The 14,581-nt window shown below is 32.6% G+C and overlaps 1 protein-coding gene across 2 annotated transcripts; it reads right to left on the bottom strand.

Annotated features, from left to right (window-relative positions):
• Positions 1–1,650: 1,650 nt before the first annotated feature.
• LOC143042158 (uncharacterized) lies at positions 1,651–7,432 on the bottom strand. 2 transcript variants are annotated; one of them, XM_076214422.1, is made up of 5 exons: positions 7,323–7,432; positions 5,548–5,703; positions 4,095–4,176; positions 3,253–3,437; positions 1,651–2,470 (listed from the first exon to the last, which is right to left on the bottom strand). In XM_076214422.1, the coding sequence occupies exons 1-5, from the start codon at positions 7,323–7,325 to the stop codon at positions 2,381–2,383; spliced, it is 516 nt and encodes a 171-aa protein (XP_076070537.1). In that variant the 5' UTR covers positions 7,326–7,432; the 3' UTR covers positions 1,651–2,380. The 2 variants fall into 2 exon arrangements, with proteins under 2 accessions (XP_076070537.1, XP_076070536.1); XM_076214421.1 differs by lacking the exon at positions 7,323–7,432 and adding an exon at positions 7,024–7,047.
• Positions 7,433–14,581: the final 7,149 nt, after the last annotated feature.

Below are 14,581 nucleotides of genomic sequence, written 5' to 3' on the forward strand. Positions count from 1 at the left end.
TTTTGCTGATTTTATGTCATAGATGGATACCCATATCATTTGTGTGGCGTTTTTTTATTATTATGCTCTTCACATACACTTATGGCTCTGAATATTTTTTTTACCTCCCAACCGGTGTTTTTGGCAAATACCCTTTGCAAGCATGATATATTTGTATGATAACAAAAATGATGAATTAAGATATGATAAATGCTGGTAAAGAAAATGAAAACATAGAACATTTAATCAATTGAGGGTACATATAAAAAAGAAGATGTGGTATGATTGCCAATGAGACAACTATCCACAAAAGAGTTCTTTTTCTTTGTACAACTATACATCAGAAGCTGTGCTATTGTTTATTTTGACTGGGAATAAGAACAATTCCGAATGTTGGTTCCAGGCTGAATAAGACTGATCAAAGACAATGACTGATACAAATGCTTCTTATGGATTAAATTAGATGGCTTCAGTTTAGAAAATGTTTATTGTCATTATATCTCATTATGCAAAGTTGCATACTTTTAACTAAACAGTTGGCATTTGTACAAATATATTTAACTTAGCCTCTTGACTATTGGTGGCCATTTTAGATTTGGCAGCCATATTGGATTTGTTAATATCGCCTCATGTTCAAAAGTGTTTAAAACCCTCATAACTAACACTGTGCAATGTTATGACAAAAATAAGAAATCTGTTAATTACAATTTGTAGTAGTAAAATTGAGAAAGGAAATGGGGAATGTGTCAAAGCGACAACCCGACCATAGAGAAGACAACAGCTGAAGGCCACCAATAGGTCTTCAATGTAGCGAGAAACTCCCGCACCCGTAGGTGTCCTTCAGCTGGCCCCTTAAAAAATATGTAGTGTTTGTTTTTGTTACTAAGAGGCATACAAGACATATTTTAAAATGGTTGACATTTGTATTACAGTGATTTTACGAGAAGAGTTATTTCCCTTTATCAAAATCTTTCTCAACATACTTGGTGTTTTTGTAAACTGTGAACACAAACATGATGTCATAAAACATCAAAAGGTCATTTTAATCTATTTCAGTTAGGTTGTTCTCTAACAATGATTATCACAGTTAAGAATTATAGTCAAATAAAAACATTAAATGTGTTCTAGAAATCTAGGTTTGACTGATTATCATAATACTATGTTTTAAACCCACTGCAATCGTTTGCATCTGTCCTATGTAAGTCTGATGTTCAGTAGTTGTTGTTGTTGATATGGTTCATAAATGTCTCTTGTCTCCTGTCATTTATATAGATTAGACCGTTGGTTTTCCTGTTTGAGTGGTTTTACACTTATTATTTTTGGGAGCCTTTATAGCTTGCTGTTTGGTGTGAGCCAAGGCTCCTTGTTGAAGACCGTACTTTGACCTATAATTGTTTACTTTTATAAATTGTTATTTGGGATGGAGAGTTGTCTCATTGGCACTTATACCACATCTTCTTATATCTATAAGTTTCATTAGAATGACTTAGAAAATCTTCACATAGAGTTATCAATATGTATGTGTCTATACCATGTCAGGCTTTCTTGTATGACTATGTCTTGTTTTTTGTGTTTATGTCTATTGTTTTTATGGATTATGTGCAGTTTCAAATACTTTTAGTATTTTCTGTTACATGAACAATGTATTTAATTTATGCTTCAAAAACACAATTTCTTTAACTTTTCATTAAAAATTTATTTATTTTTATACTTATTTACAATAAAGTACACATATACAATAACAAGTACAAATTTATATATATATGAAATAAATAAATAACTTGGAAATATCTAATTGAGACGACATTCAAATTAGACAGAACCTGAAAGTATGTGAGATCCAATTGCATCTGTTTGCTAGCAGCTCATACATGTATTCATTTCTTTTTTAAAGACAGAAAAGTCAAAAATGCCAGTTGCTAAATCATGTTTTCTGTGACGTATAGAAGACTAGCAATTTATGATGGAAACCAACCAAAATTTGAAGATTCTTACCCATTTCGTCAATACTTTAATTTGTGCAGATACATATTGTTTCTTATTTTTCGTTATAAAATGGCAGTATTTCAAAAGCAGAATGCAAAAATATAAAGAAAACAATATAAAACTGCATTTGAAGTAAAGTTGACTGGGAAATAATCAATAAAAGAATTATTTTAAATACAGAGAAAACCCCTTTTCTAGCAAATGTCAATGATATAACACTAACATGACTAACAGTCGTGGATTTTGAAATGAAATTTCACTCAGAATAGCTTCATCAGCACCTTTTACTCACTCAAACATCACATTCATATCAGATATACATTGGTCCCATTGAAATAGTGGTAAATGCTTCACAATATTCAAAATATGATTTGAAAGGGAGATAAATCAGATCTAACAAAATTCACTAATGTCTCTAATATAAACTTGTCTTTTTCATGATTTTGAGGAATTCTTCTTGATTGATTTCACCATCCCCATCTCTGTCTGCTTCATCTATCATCTCCTGTAATAAAATACAGTAACAATTAACATTACATACAGTATTGTTTTAATCGAACCCAGGGTGAAAGGTTAAATTTTGAAGGCTTTAGTGGCTTCAAGACCAATAAAACCTGAATTATAAAAGAACAGAGTTTCAATGTCCCCCCACGTTGCACTTATTTTTAAATCCAAGAGGCATAATTTTGTTTTTTAAAGTTTGTCGTCAACCAGTATAGAACTTGTCCAAAATATTGTTGATATTTACCTATAGTTTAAGTTTTGTAGAAATCTGGCAAGAATTGTGAAAGTGAGAGTGCTAACGAGGCCATTTGAATTTGAAAAGTTATTTTTTTAAGTAATACCATTGACTGGTTGTGATAAGGAGCACTGATGCTCACTTTCATATTTAACCATACGCCAATCTATTGAATCTAAAACCAGAAGCCTGTAGTCAAGTGGTTGCCATTTGTTACTTTAAACAATAATTGCTTATTTTTTGTTAAAAGTTGTTTATAGCTTAAACATGTTGAATCGGGCAGTGGTTTTCTCATTTGAATTGCTTTGAATATCAATATTGTAACCCCTAAAAAGACCTTTCATCTCTTACTATATCAATTACTCATACATTTTGCACATTGTTGAAGGCAGTGTGGTAAACCTCAAGTTGTACAAATCCTTGTGTTTATCTCCTTGTTTGATTGATGTTTGATTGTAATTTTTCGAATTCTTACGCTATGATATACATTTTTGTATTTGCCAGTGGACATTAATGACATAAATCATAACAATGCTACATGTAATTACCTGTAATTCTTCATCTGTGAGATTTTCCCCTAATTCTTTTGCGACTCTTTTTAAGTTTCTGAATGAGATTTTTCCTGTCTCATCATCATCAAATAACCTGAAAGCTTTCAGAATTTCTTCTTTCACATCTTTTTCACTCATTTTCTGTGTCATGATGGTGAGGAAATCATTGAAATCAATTGTACCTGAAAAAACAATGGAAATTAAAAAAAATACTTCATACTAGATGATAATTTTGAAGTACTGTGAATTCAGAAATAATTGCGATGTTTTTATTATTGCAAAAAATGAAAGAAAGTTGTAATCACAATAGTTTAAACTCGCATTTTGAATTTTTTGATATGAATTACTTAGGATTTTTCTCAATATTGCAAATATTTAAATATATTTTAGTGTTAAATGACAAAATCGCAATAATAAATGCACGCAATAAATTCGGAATTAACAGTATCTGCTTTGTGCATGTTGCAACAGATGTCTAGTAATATAAGTTTTTCCTCTATTTACAGTAAAGAAAACTGTAAATATTTTCTTTCTGGACTGTTCCCTAGCCTTAAAGTAATTTTTTCTTCTACTTTATTTTTTTGAATTTTCCTGTCTTAATGTCTTTTCTTTTTTTTCTTTTTTTTTGTCACCAGTTTCCATAAAATGGTTCTCCATAAGCACAATAGTGAACATAAGATGTCTAACTACGCTATTGAGACCAGTTACAATGTACAATGGAAATAAATGGCTTAGGGTCAGTAATTTAGAGAATTCAAATTGGGGAGGGTCTGCAGGTAACCCTAAACAGACATATGTACTTTTGTTGGACCCATATGTTAAACGACAAGGTTACAAACCTGATCCGTCTTTATCTATCTCTTGGATCATTTTCTTTATTTCTTCTTTCTTTGGCTCAAATCCTAATGCTCTCATAGCTACCTATAACATAAAATACTTGTTAATTACATTTTGTAATCATGGTAATAGCCCCATTACTTTTTAAATTGGGTTTGTTAAATTTTGAATTTTCAAACATTCCTACATAATTTTCCCTGTTGACATATATATAGAGATACATGTATATTTGTATGTCACACCTTTATAGTAGTTTTGATAGTATAAGTCATTGTAAGTCAACACTTGGAGTTAAAATGGTAAGACTTTTACCATGTAATAAAACTGTACAAATATAGATGCAAAATATTCAATGATAAATGTATACAAAAAAAGGAACAAAAAAAAGGACATAATATAATTAGGGAAAGCACAATCAGGCTAAGTAATAAACATGAATGGAATGTTTCATTGAAATCTAATCAACAATTTCAGAGAAATGGGCTCAATTCAAATAATTGATTCCCTTAATTTACATCATTACTAAAACACACCTGTGAAATTGCAGGCATTTAGAGCGTGGTTGAAAGTATGTAAAATGTTGTAGGATGAACTTTTATAAAAGATTTTATATCTGGAGAATTACAGGAAGGGTATCAAAAGTCATAGGTACTTGGCCTTGGACACTGAGGACAAGTTGTTTAGCCCTCCCCCTTTTTTTTCAAATATTTTTGAGTATTCCTGTATATAATAAACATACAGACTGTAAGTAAAATATATTTGCTATTTACTATTAATCAGCCACAGCGATCACTGATATATTATACAGATTAAAGAGACTCTATATCAGTGATTGCCGTGGATAGTTCACTTGAAATGAAGGTAAATAGCAAATAAACTTTATTTATAATAGTATATGTTTTAGTGTACAGAAAATTGTGAATAGAATTGTCCCCAAGTACCTTTGAAAATTAATTACAATTTAAGAGTCCTAAACACAAGTTGTCTATGACTTAAAAGTCTGTCAGATGACAGAAACAATAAACGGACACCTTTATTTTCGTTTTTTTCCCAAAAGAACCCAAACGAAATAATCATAAGCGAGGATGACAAATGCTACTATGCATGGTACCTTTAGGACACAAAAGCATGATGATTAATTAATTGTGGAAGGAAGAGAAGCAACACACAAAGTGAGGTCTTCTCGTTTAATAGTATAAATCTTAAGTTTAAAGAATACAACAAACAACACAAATATACAATGTATATATATACATGTATGATGCTTTATATACATGTTTATTTATAATTAGTTACAAAATATACTTACATTATTGTAAAATGTAGATTTAGTAGGTGGGAACAGACCAGCAAACCTTACTGATGTTAACATTCCTTACCAGCTCATTATATATTTTGAAATTATTGAACCAATTTTCAGAAACAAGATCTAGACTAGAGGGAACATCTATTTACCTTTAATTCTTTGGCATCTATCGTTCCTGAGCCATCTGTATCAAACAGATCAAAAGCTTCTCGTATTTCCTGTTTCTGTTCTTCTGTCAAATCTGGTTTGGCACCTCCCTTTTTTCTACCCCCTCCTGCTAGAGCTGTCTTTTTTCCGTAGCTAGACTACAAAAGACATCAATGTTTTCTAAGTTATCTTATTGACTTATTCAAATGAAAATACATGTTGCTATTAAAATATCAAGTAATTACAATGAATCAAAAGACAAAATGTGTAACAATTATGTGGTTCGCTTGCAATTTGGAGATGTATACAAATGTTATATAATAAAATAGAGAAAGGACATGAAGGATACATGTATTATATAATCATGCTAATGTTATAATGTACAAGAAAATAGAATGTATCGATATATCCATAATACACTGATGGCTCACTCGCACAAAAAACATTTTCCATGTTCAGTGGACTGTGAAATTTGGCATTAAAATTAGAAAGATCATATCATCATGATCATAGGGAACATGAATATTCAAGTTGATTGGACTTCATCAAAAACTCCTTTGACCTAAAACTTTTACCTGAACATGCTAACATGAAGCAAGCGGACAACAAGACACAGACCCAAAACATAATGGGCATGAATTAATGGAGAATCAGTAGGCCAGTTCCTGTATACAGTTTTAAATCAAATATTTCACGTGAGTTCCATCACCAAGTGACTAAAATGTATGCATCAAAATTTCCAACACGTGATGAGCAAATGGGTGAAATGCTTGATTTCATACTGCACATAATATATTGGAAATTAAAATCTAATAAGAGGGTCACCCTCCCTCAGTCGAACAGTAATCAAGATTATGTACTTATGGAAATAAAAATATTTCAACACTACATTTTTACCCTTCACTCTGATTACGATTTTGAAAGTGCTGGAAACTTATAATAGAGCAGTTGAAACAAACAAGCCTTCTTTCTAGTAAATGACCTCATAAAGGGGTGCAAAATTGACGATCTTTCCTGGTGTTAGTAGATATAGGAAGATGTGGTATGAGTGCCAATGAGACAAATCTCCAACCAAGTAACAATTTATAAAAGTAAACCATTATCATGTGATTATAGGTCTAGGTACGGCCTTCAACACTGAGACTTGGGTTACACCAAACAGCAAGCTACAAAGGGCAAAGAAAGATGTGGTATGAGTGCCAATGAGACAACTCTCCATCCAAGTTTATAAACAATTTATAAAAGTAAACCTTTATACATTGTAGGTCTGAACATGCTGAAAGGTATGGACTTCAACAAGACATGATTCCAGAAATGACATGTTGGGTCAGTTAAGAAGAAAGCAATAAATATACCAGTTGTAATGCCCTATATCATACAAAATGTATAACTTGAAACTTTTTTTTCTAATATTAGTTTAATTTTGTGTAAAAAATGCAATAATTAATTTGTATTTCAATGTTGTTAAAAATGTAAACCTGTTGCATATAGCCTTCGTTCTCTTTCACGAACAACACTTGCACCATATTAGGATCCCCATATTATATTTTACAGAAAGAAAGTGAAAAGTGTTTAATTGAGCCTGTGCCGCTCATACAAGCTCAGTCTTGCTCAAAATTAAGTTCGTATCTTGTTCATGTTGTTAGTCATTATTTAATGTATCTCTCATAGATTTATTATCATCTACTCTTCTTTTAAATGCTTGAAGATGAATTTCGTGAAATGAAAACGGCATTATTGTTCATACTAGTGACCGTTTTAAATATAAATAACATACCATAATCTGTTTTGTTGATCTTCGAAACGGACAGGCGCTTATTTCCCGGATGTCACAACGCACTGAATTATTACGATAAATCTGATTGGTTTAAAATTTAATCAATTTAAGTTACAGGCGCGGTTCATTTAAACGTACAATTGTTACCGTGTCATAATATTCTAACTACTACGCGGACGGACCAGAGACATATGGGTCATGTATCTACACATGTATGTATGTGTCTCTGGATCCGGGCTCTGGATCCGGGCTCTGGATATACCTATTATTTTTTCTTTTTAAGTCTAAACATGATAATATAATAATAGGAACAGTGTATAAGAGCCTCGCATTTCCCCCAGTTTCTTAGCCTCATACAAATAAATTTCATATTTCAACTTGAGACACGTATATTGTCTAAATATATGTTCCTGCTTAAAGGACAAAGAAGAAATGAAACGTGATGATCAAACTATATGTGGTAGAGTGGAATTTAGCATATTTTTGTAAATGTAAATTTGTATATATATATTGATTATATTAGAGCATTGGAGTGAAATGATATTAAATAGAAAGAAAGAGTTTTCTTGTGTATAAATAAGAAGTAAATTAAATAGTTAAATATTCATTTTAAACCTTTATTATGTTTAAGCATCTAAGGGAACAGATTTTCTTATTTTTGGTATGTGTTCATATTATAGACATGGAACACATTAGTTATAAATTTATATTTATCTTCAAATTAATATTTGATGTACATGTAGCCAATACACATATGAAGTCTTGTGACCTCAAACTAGCACTTGAGGTAAGCAAAGAGTTGTATTATGTTGTTTTATAATTTGGTTAGTTATTTGCTTATTTTGCTTACTTTGCGTTGCTGAGTTGCTGCATGTAGATATTTTAATGTTTTACCGTTTTGCTTAGTTTATTACTATTTATGGAATTCATGTAGAATATGTTATTTACATGGTAATAGAATATTTATTGCAATTAAGTTTATGAGATGCATAAACTCATACATGTAAGACGCAAGTTTATGTTGAGTCTTTAAGACAGAATTATAGATGTGAAAGAGAATATAAGAGTTATCCATCTTTGCACCTGTATTTATATTATTTTATAACGGCGTTTTGCATTTGCGCCGATCTGCATTTCATTTGCGCCGATTTTTTCTTTCACTTGCGCCGATTTTTTTTTCATTTGCGCCGATTTTTTTACAGGTAAATTACAAGTGAATAGATATAAGAAGATGTGGTATGAGTGCCAATGAGAGAACTCTCCATCCTAGTCATGTTATTTTTCATTTATCATTATAGACCTCTTCCGTTAGCCACTTGTACAAATTTAATGAATTGTTAATCATAACATGTATATAACTGTTGTCCCCTAATCACCATGGGGAGGTGGAAGAAGGCCTACAAGATACATCTCCAAACTTTCTCCTTCACCGTACCCATAGTTCTTTAGCCTCTGTCTTTCGGACATCTGCCACATGATTATGCTCGTTCTGTGTTTTGACAATAGAATCCGTGGTGACTCTGGCTTTACACAATTTTATGGTACATTTGTAGGATATGTTATTATGTTTCAGGACACTAACCTTCCAATATGTATGGCCCTCTTTGGCTCGTTTCAGTGTGCAATATGTCCATCGTGTTACAACGAAGTTCCAGAACAATATGAATCAAAATTAACATAAATGAACATCATTTATAACCAGATTTTACCAATGGTATTATATAGTATAGTACATTTTTGTACATGTACAAGTATTAACGTACCTGTAAACCTAATAAGAGCAAATATAAAATCGGCGCAAATGAAAAAATGAAATCGGCGCAAATGAAAGAATGAATATTTTCAAAATCGGCGCAAATGTCATACGCCCTTTTATAATTATGTTTTGTAGGGTCTTTATACGAGACAACTGAGTACTAAGACCTTTAATAAAAGAATCCATATATGTTTACAACCGAGTTTTTATGATGTCCATTTCCACCCGGTTTCATATACAATAAAATCGGAAATGAAGCATTAATATATTATTCAATAACGATAAAGGCAAAACCAGAAATTGTGATTTCGCATATGATGTTTCAACTTCGTTATTTATAAAGTTTGTATAATTCGATAAATGTTCATGGTTTCTGAATTTCAATAAAAATATGTTACACACTGAGAACAAGTTATCACATGCTGGAGTTTCTTATTGGTAACATTTTTTAGGGGGGGGGGGGGGTAAGAGGTATCCTGATCCCGAAATCCCGGGCTTATAAACACGAAATCCCAAGGTCCGAATTTAGATAAATTTAAATCCCGACATCCCGAAATTCGAAAAGAGAACTTATGATTCCCAGATCCCGAAAGGGTCAATCCCGAAAGCCCGAGGTTAAAAACACCCGATCCCGGAGTCCGGATAAAGGTCCTATCCTCCCTCATAATTTGTTGAATTTGAAAGCAGAAATTTTCTTCAGGTTGTGCACTTCTCCTTCCAGACCTACCTTATTTTCATATAAGACGGAGTTCCTTTATTCACTTGTAAAACATCAAAGAGATAGACATTCCCTATTTCTATTCTCAATTTTATTTACATCGAATTTGACTGTACAGCGGTCATCTCAATGATCCTCAATATCAGAAACCATGAAAAACGAGACTATTTCAATCATGAAAACATAAATTTTCCTCGAATTAGCAGCCATATGATATTTGATAAAGGCTTTGCTCATCGAGTTGTTGTAGGCTGTATAGGGATCTTTAGTTGTTAATATTTGAGTCATTTGGTCTCTTGTGAAGAGTTGTCTCATTGGCATTCATACCATATCTTTTTTATATATACCAATTACACCCCCGTATGGCTAAAACATTTCTCAACTCTACGATATTCAAGGGCTCTCAGCTATATTCTACTTATAGACTTTATAGTCAAAACATTTACTAAATTTTATCATCGGTACAAGGACATCATTCATATATATAACTCTACATGCAGACTTCTTATACGTTCATGTATTTTACAACCAATCTTTTATGGTAATATTCTTTATAAAGCACAAAAATTTCAGTATTCACCTCAGAAGCTAACAAAACCTTTAAATAGACTTATTTAAAAAATACAGTTGTTGGCATGACGCGGGTTGTGTTCTTCTCATATATGTTATGATGGTATGATACTAAACCCCTGACGGCCGGAGGGATTGTGCCTGATATTCATATGATGAAGACATAATATTTTAATCAGTGTAATTGAAGTCTGGAGCTGGCATGTCAGTTAACTGCTAGTAGTCTGTTGTTACATCTTCTGACATCAGACTCGGACTTCTCTTGAACCTTGAACTGAATTTTAATGTGCGTACTGTTATGTGTTTACTTTTCTACATTGGCTAGATGTACTAGGGGGGGGGTTGAGATCTCATAAACATGTTTAACCCCGCCGCATTTTTGCGCCTGTCCCAAGTCGGGAGCCTCTGGCCTTTGTTAGTCTTGTATTACTTTTAACTCTCTTGTGTATAATTTGGAGTTTAGTATGGCGTTCATTATCACTGAACAAGTATATATATTTATTTAGGGGCCAGCTGAAGGACGCCTCCGGGTGCGGGAATTTCTCGCTGCATTGAAGAACTATTGGTGACCTTATTCTGTTGTTTGTTAAATGGTCGGGTTGTTAATTGTCTCTTTGACACATTCCCCATTTCCATTCTCAATTTTATTTATAAAACGTCATGTTTATCTATGATTAAAAAAATAGTGAGTCAGGGCTTTGTCAAAAGACGTCTGGTCCTTTTTCTAAAAAAAAAAACCATCGAAATGTACCAAGACCTAATAGAGAAAAATTCAGTGTCTACTTCACAAGAAAAACATTCACAAGATGGCATAGAGTTATAGATTCAACTTCTTGATGTGAGCAAGGACTCCGCGATGAAGGCCGTACCTTGATCTACAATGGTTCACCTATATGAATTGTTACTTGGATGGAGAATTTTCTGATTGGCTCTTATAAAATTGAGAATGGAAATGGGGAATGTGTCAAAGAGACAACAACCCGACCAAATAAAAAACACAACAGCAGAGGGTCACCAACAGGTCTTCAATGTAGCGAGAAATTCCCGCACCCGGAGGCGTCCTTCAGCTGGCCCCTAAACAAATATATACTAGTCCAGTGATAATGAACGCCATACTAATTTCCAAATTGTACACAAGAAACTAAAATTAAAATAATACAAGACTAACAAAGGCCAGAGGCTCCTGACTTGGGACAGGCGCAAAAATGCGGCGGGGTTAAATATGTTTGTGAGATCTCAACCCTCCCCCTATACCTCTAACCAATGTAGAAAAGTAAACGCATAACAATACACACATTAAAATTCAGTTCAAGAGAAGTCCGAGTCTGATGTCAGAAGATGTAACCAAAGAAAAATAAACAAAATGACAATAATACATAAATAACAACAGACTACTAGCAGTTAACTGACATGCCAGCTCCAGACTTCAATTAGACTGACTGAAAGATTATGATTTCATCATATGAACATCAGGCACAATCCTTCCCGTTAGGGGTTTAGTATCATACCATCATAACATATATGAGAGGAACATAACCCGTGTCATGCCAACAACTGTTTTTGGAATGAATGTGTTTAGTTCCGATGCAAAGACCTTATCAGTGACTCAATATTAACGCCAAAATATGCAATCTTTAATGACTTGACAACAGTATCGTAATTATATCCCTTCTTAATAAGTCTATACAAAGGTTTTGTAAGGTTCTGAGGTGAATACTGACACCTTTGTGCTTTATAAAGAATATTTCCATAAAAAATTGGATGTGAAATACCTGAACGTATTAGAAGTCTGCATGTTGAGCTATATTTACGAATGATGTCTTTATACCGATGATAAAATTTAGTAAATGTTTTGACTAGTTTGTGATATCGAAAACCCTGGTGTAATAATTTTTCAGTAATACATAAATTTCTATCGTTAAAATCTAAAACATTGTTACATACACGAGAGAATCGTACAAGTTGAGATATATAAACACCGTAAGATGGTGACAAGGGAACGTCACCATCTAAAAACGGATAATTAACGATAGGAAATGAAAAATCATCCCTTTTATCATAAATTTTAGTATTCAGCTTTCCATTAGTGATATAGATATCAAGATCGAGAAAAGGGCAGTGGTCATTGTTAGTATTAGCTTTATTTAAAGTAAGTTCAACAGGATAAATTTCATTAATATAGATACTGAAGTCGTCATTATTGAGAGCCAAAATATCATCCAAATATCTAAAAGTATTATTAAAGGAGTAGGTTCAGTAAGACCCCTTTTTGGCCTCAAAATATAGCAGTTTTAGAAAATTGTGAAAATGTAATCGTTTAGATATTTATTGCAAAGTAGAATGCTTCTGCTACATATATATGGGCTGTTTTTGACAAAACAATGCACATATATCGGGTACTAGCATCATTAAGTCATGCTAAATTACTGAAATCTTCACAATTGTAGCATTTTAGTTAAATTTTAGACGGTTTCCGTCTGAAATGAAAGTGGCCGCATTCGTGTTCATTCATAATATTGAAATGTAAGTTGTATTTGATGATAATACATAATATATATAAAGATTGAGGATGAACACGGATGCGGCCACTTTCATTTTTGACAAAAATCATCTGAAAAGTGACGATTTTTGGCATATTTGATAGATTTTTCATATTTAAGCTTGAATCGGGGCGTTTTAAATGACTTATTAAGTTAAAATCTTCCCCATTAACTAATTGAATCAATTGAAATAGACACTTAAGTGCTTAGAAAGTGTCTAAAATCTTTCGTTAGATGAACTTGAAAATTGAGGCCGAAATCGGCCCTTACCGGACCTACTCCTTTGTTTATCAGATGTTGTTTCGATGGGTCTTTGCTTATTTTTGTCATAAATTGTAACTCATAACAATACAAAAACAGGTCCGCAATAAGTGGTGCACAGTTAGTCCCCATTGGAATTCCGATAATCTGACGATATACGGAATCCCCAAAGCGAACAAAAATGTTATCTAGTAAAAATTCAAGGGCATATATAGTTTCAAAGCATGTCCAATTAACATAGTTTTTTTGTTTATTGCTACTAAAAAATGACCTAAAAGAGTTTGAACATATATATTCACATTCTGATTTTTTGAATGCCCATTTAATTAGGTGTGTGAATTTTTTCTTAATGAGAATGTGAGGCAATGTGGTATACAGGGTAGAAAAATCAAAACTTTGAACAGATTCAAAATCACCAATATAAGCATGCAATTTATCAAGTACTTCCAACGAGTTCTTGACACTCCAAAAGTAATTTATTCCACTATTTTCGAAGGCCTTATTTGAACAATTTATTATCAGGTTTTTAATTGTACCAAGTGTGCTGGTAAGAAGAATAGACAATTTAGTAGTTGAACAATGGCTTGAAGACGAAATAAATCTATATTTGTAAGGGGTTTTGTGTAGCTTTGGTAGCCAATACATAGTTGGGACTTTCATTGTATTTGGCTCTGCTTGTAAAGCGGTGGCTAAAAGTTTATGTTTGTTACAGATTTCGTTTTCTGAAAATGGAGTCAGTTGGAATGTTGGTGAATTGGTGATTTCCTTTTTCAGAACCTCAATGTAAAATTTACGTTATACCACATATTCCTATATCTAATTACAGATTAGATGTAATTCGTCTTAAACATAATTATAATTTTCATATAGCAGATCACATGTTTTAAGGAATCGTGAAACATGTTCAGTGCCAAAAAATCTAAAGCAAAAGACGTGAAATTATTTCCGACTTCTTCCCTGAAATAATTTAAACAAGAATGTGTCACCAGTACACGAATGCCCCACTCGCACTATCATTTTCTATGTTCAGTGGACCGTGAAATTGGGATAAAAAAAACTCTAATTTGGCATTAAAATTAGAAAGATCATATTAAAGGGAACATGTGTACTAAGTTTCAAGTTGATTGGACTTCAACTTCATCAAAAACTACTTTGACCAAAAACTTCAACCTGAAGCCGGACAGCCGGACGGACGCACGTACGAACGAACCGACACACAGACCAGAAAACATAATGCCCCTCTACTATCGTAGGTAGGTGGGGCATAACAAGGATTTAGCTAACATACACATTGTTACTCATTATATATTTTATTTTAATTAATAAGACCTATCAATGTAACAGCAGTGTTGTAAATACCAAGACCAATACTTCTTAATAATCCAAGCTGAACAGCAGCATCGACAAAGTAACT

Source organism: Mytilus galloprovincialis, chromosome 8 (assembly GCF_965363235.1).
Source record: "Mytilus galloprovincialis chromosome 8, xbMytGall1.hap1.1, whole genome shotgun sequence".
NCBI lineage: Eukaryota > Metazoa > Mollusca > Bivalvia > Mytilida > Mytilidae > Mytilus > Mytilus galloprovincialis.